General features: G+C 28.2%; 1 protein-coding gene across 1 annotated transcript; it reads left to right on the forward strand.

Moving 5' to 3' along the window:
• The first annotated feature begins 639 nt into the window (after positions 1–639).
• LOC136090383 (52 kDa repressor of the inhibitor of the protein kinase-like) lies at positions 640–2,555 on the forward strand. The gene is made up of 4 exons (XM_065816982.1): positions 640–1,591; positions 1,640–1,839; positions 1,895–2,039; positions 2,149–2,555. The coding sequence occupies exons 1-4, from the start codon at positions 640–642 to the stop codon at positions 2,553–2,555; spliced, it is 1,704 nt and encodes a 567-aa protein (XP_065673054.1).
• Positions 2,556–4,188: the final 1,633 nt, after the last annotated feature.

Consider the following 4,188-nt stretch of genomic DNA (forward strand, 5'->3'; position numbering starts at 1 on the left):
ATCATCCATCGTTGTGCTTAAAGTATCCAAATGAGTTTTCATCAATAGATAATTTGTTAGCAGTGTCTGTGAACATACATTCTGTAGACTCAGGCAAACTAAAAGATGATCTTGTTAAGGAAGAAGCATTACATATATGTCAAGAATTTGTATGGTCTGGTTTTCTTTGCGTTCTTGCTCTTTCAACTGTGTGTTTTAAACAAGTTTAGTGTTACTACAGAACAATAGGTTTTTTCCTAAAATATAAACTTGTGTTTATTCTTAAAATTGACCTCGTATTTTATCTGCATCATCAGATGTTTTGATTTTATTGTTTTGTTTTGAAGCATCAAATCCTCCACTTCCATATAAACACAATCATTATGTACCTCTAGTTTTTGGTTCCAGATGAGAAGTGCTTGAAGCGTAAATTTTTATGTAAAAAAGTTAGTAATTGTGCTAAACAATTACCAATTACAATGTTTACAGATAAATACAACACCAATCAAGAACCACCTATTTCTACCATTGCTGATAAATCTTTTTTATATGAACTTAATAACAACAAATTTATAACATCCTCTCACAGAAATAGTGTCTTTGATTCCTTTATAGATTCAAAATCATGTTCTTCCAATACTTTGCTACCTTCAAATGAAAATGATTGTAAAATTAAAAAAAAAAATTGAATTTCCAAGTGAATATGATATTGCATGCTTTTGTTCAAAGGCATCTACTTTAAATGATTCGCAATTAAAAAACTTGATTAGAAATGATTTTGTGCCTGATGAGCGTTATTGTTTTCCAAAAACAAATGGACGATCTTTCCAACTTATCTGGTTTAAGCAATTTTCATGGCTTAGTTATTCACCATCTGAAGATGGAGCATATTGTTTGAGTTGTGTTTTGTTTGGGTTTAAGTACTTTTTGAAATCTAGTAGATGTAAAAACTTGTTTTCTGAGCCTGTGAAGCACTGGCCAGATGCTGTGAGTGCTTTTAAAAGACATTATCATGAGAAAAAAGGAAAGAATAATGAACATCACTTAGCTGTACCAAGTCTTCCTTATAACACCTTGACCATATTTTCAGCAGTTTTAAATACAATGAATGGAAGTATTCAAAGTATTGATATTTTAAATAATAAAATATATGAAAAGGAGGTTGCTTTATATCGGGACAAATTGCATTCAATTGTTGACTCAATCATTTTCTTAGGCCGTCTCAATATAGCTTTTAGAGGTCAACGTGACGATTCCCAACATCATCCTACTGTTGGCAAATATTCTTTAGTAAATGGAGTAGGAAATTTCGTTGAACTTTTAAACTACAGGATCAGAGGTGGGGATAAAGTTCTCGAGCATCATCTTAACATCTGTGCAAAGAATGCATCTTATATTTCTCATTCGTCAAAAAATGAAATAATAAATTGTTGTGGAAAATATATCCAGATTATTTTAATTTCCGATATAAAGGAAAATCAATTTTTTTTGATAACTGCTAATGAAGCATCCGATTGCTCCAATCAGGAACAAATGTCTTTAATTATTAGATTTATAGATAGTTCTTTTGATGTTAGAGAAGAAATTATGGGTCTTTTGCATTGCAAATATGGTTAATCAGGAGAAGCTCTTTGCAAAACTATTTTATCATGTCTTTAAGATTATTCTCTTGACATTTCCAATTGTCGAGGTCAGGGGTATGATGGTGCAGGATCTGTTGCTGGTCATAATAAAGGTCTTGCAAAGAGAATTAAAAATCACAATGACAAAGCAGTTTATACACACCGTTTTAGTCATCGTCTTAATCTTAGTGTAGCAAATTCGTGCAAACTTCAAGAAGTCAGAAATATGATGGAGCAAGTAAAACAATTGTCTTATTTTTTTAATTTTTCTGAGTCAAGACAAAATTTATTAGAAGCAGCTATCACCAAACATTGTCCTTCTGCAACAAAGAAAAAAATTAATTGATGTTTGTCGCACAAGATGGGTTGAACGCATAACTGGGTTGGATGAATTTGAAAGCTTGATTGTACCTATTGTTTATTGCCTTGAAGGAATGAGTATGAACTTAAAAAAAAAAGTGCAATAAAGAAACTTTCTCACAAGCTTCTTGTTTTTAAAAACTCATTACAACTTTTGATTTTATTGCATCTTTAGTGATTCCTTAAGCAGTTCTTGACTACACTATTCCTGTTACACAAATGTTGCAAGATAAAACTTTTGACATTTGTGATGGTTTAAGTTCTATTTCAGCTTTAAAAAGTTGTATGCTTACACTTAGTAATCTAATAGATGATTATCACATAAAGTGGTATGATACAATTCTTTGTCTTGCTTCTAAAGTTGATGTTGCAGAAGTTAAACCAAGAGTATCAAAGTGTCAAATATATGGAAATAATGTTCCTTCTTGTTCAACTTCAGATTATTTCAAGAAATCGTTAACCATATCACTTTTCGATCACCTCCTATTTAAAGTTAATAACAGATTTAGTGATGATGCTTTGGTTGCTTATGATGGTTTGGTTAATATTCCAGATAAAATGATGTCTTATGTTTCTAAGAAGATTGAAAATTAAGTTTCAATCTTTTGTAAATTTTTATTCAACAGATTTGCCATGTGCAATTTCTTTAAGCGCAGAACTTGATTTGTGGGAAAGCTTTGGGTTCAAGAAAAAATTTGCTTACCAGATAATATTTCAAGTACTTTAAAAAGTCTTCCTAACAATCAATTTGCAAATTTAAGAGTTTGTCTTTGCATTCTAGGAACATTGCCTGTAAGCTCTTTTGCGTGTAAAAGATCGTTTTCAGCAATGAGACGATTAAAAAACTACACACGAAGTACTATGTCATCTGAGAGAATGAACAGTCTTGCTTTATTGCATATTCACCAAGAGATAGAACCTAATATTGAAAAAGTTATAAACTTATTTGCACTTAAAAATCGTAGATTAAATTTTACAAATAAAAATTGTTAACCATTTTTTTTTTTTTTTTATTATTATTTATTTTCTTAAACAAGTTTTTTTTATTTGTTAATTTTTAAGTTAACTTTTAATATTTTAATTTTAATGCTTTTTAAGTTGTTTTAAATTTTTAATTCCATATATAATTAGTTTGTGTAATACATAGTGTCTGGGCCATATTAGTAACAAAATCTTTTCTTTTTTTCTGAAATACAATACAGTTACCTTTTTTCTGAACAAAGTGTGTTGTTAAAATTCCAGAGGTTAGTCCTTCCTCAAATATAAACAAGCAATGAACAGGGGGTTGATTATGTAATAAATATAAGACTAAGAATAAGTATAAATATTACAAATTGTTCTTCCAACATATCAGTTTAATAGAATTAATTTGATTGAAAAATTGAGTGAAATGTTAGTATCACTTTTTTTTAATATTTTATTAATTTAAAATGAATTTTTTCTTATTTTATATTTTATAAAACACATGAAATAAAACAAATTAAAACTATAAAAGTAAAACTATTTTAGTTAGATCTTTTAATATAAAATAATATTTCAAAATTTTGATTCTAAATATACTTTTTTTTTTCTCTCTTTAGTAACCTTAACCCCTTCAATCAGTAAATAGGATTTTATCAGTTTTTTATATTTAAAAAATATATAAGATTTAACTTTTTGATGTACTGTAGTTTTTTATTTTAACTAAGAGCATTATGTTTTATACAAATTTAAATATTTATTTTATTAAAGGTATCTTTTTTCTATTTTTTAGTTCCACCTTTCAAAACGTTTTACTCAGCGGCATTAATTTAGTTTACCTTGCTTAACTGTTAAGATATGGTTTTATTTTTGTAAACTTTCATGACTTGAAGTTTACTTTATTGATCATTAACCAGCAGTTTAGGGTAAAAAATGACTTCAATACAGTTATGGTAAGTGATAACTGTTCACTGGCCGCATCGCAAGTTTGTTTACATTGTTTACCGAAGTTTACGATTAATATTCATGCTACTACTATATTGTGTTACTACTATATTGTATATTATTGTGTTATTACTATATTGTATCTTTCATGTTAATAATAATAACTTTTGTTATATAAATGGTATTAATGTTGTGTGTCTATTTAGATTTTAATTATTTTTAGCATTATTTTGGAAACAATGTAGGGGACAGTGGGGCACCATGACACACTTTTAGTTTTTGCTTCGTAACAATTTTTTTAATACGCTTTTTTTAAGACGAT

This window comes from Hydra vulgaris, chromosome 13 (assembly GCF_038396675.1).
Source record: "Hydra vulgaris chromosome 13, alternate assembly HydraT2T_AEP".
Taxonomy (NCBI): domain Eukaryota; kingdom Metazoa; phylum Cnidaria; class Hydrozoa; order Anthoathecata; family Hydridae; genus Hydra; species Hydra vulgaris.

Bases quoted from the DNA above. Each gene is read 5' to 3' on its own strand.
- LOC136090383 (XM_065816982.1), top strand. From the start codon at position 640: ATGATTGTAAAATTAAAAAAAAAAATTGAATTTCCAAGTGAATATGAT. The intron at 1,592-1,639 runs GTTAATCAGGAG...CATGTCTTTAAG, and splicing joins TCTTTTGCATTGCAAATATG to ATTATTCTCTTGACATTTCC. The intron at 2,040-2,148 runs GTATGAACTTAA...TGATTCCTTAAG, and splicing joins TTATTGCCTTGAAGGAATGA to CAGTTCTTGACTACACTATT.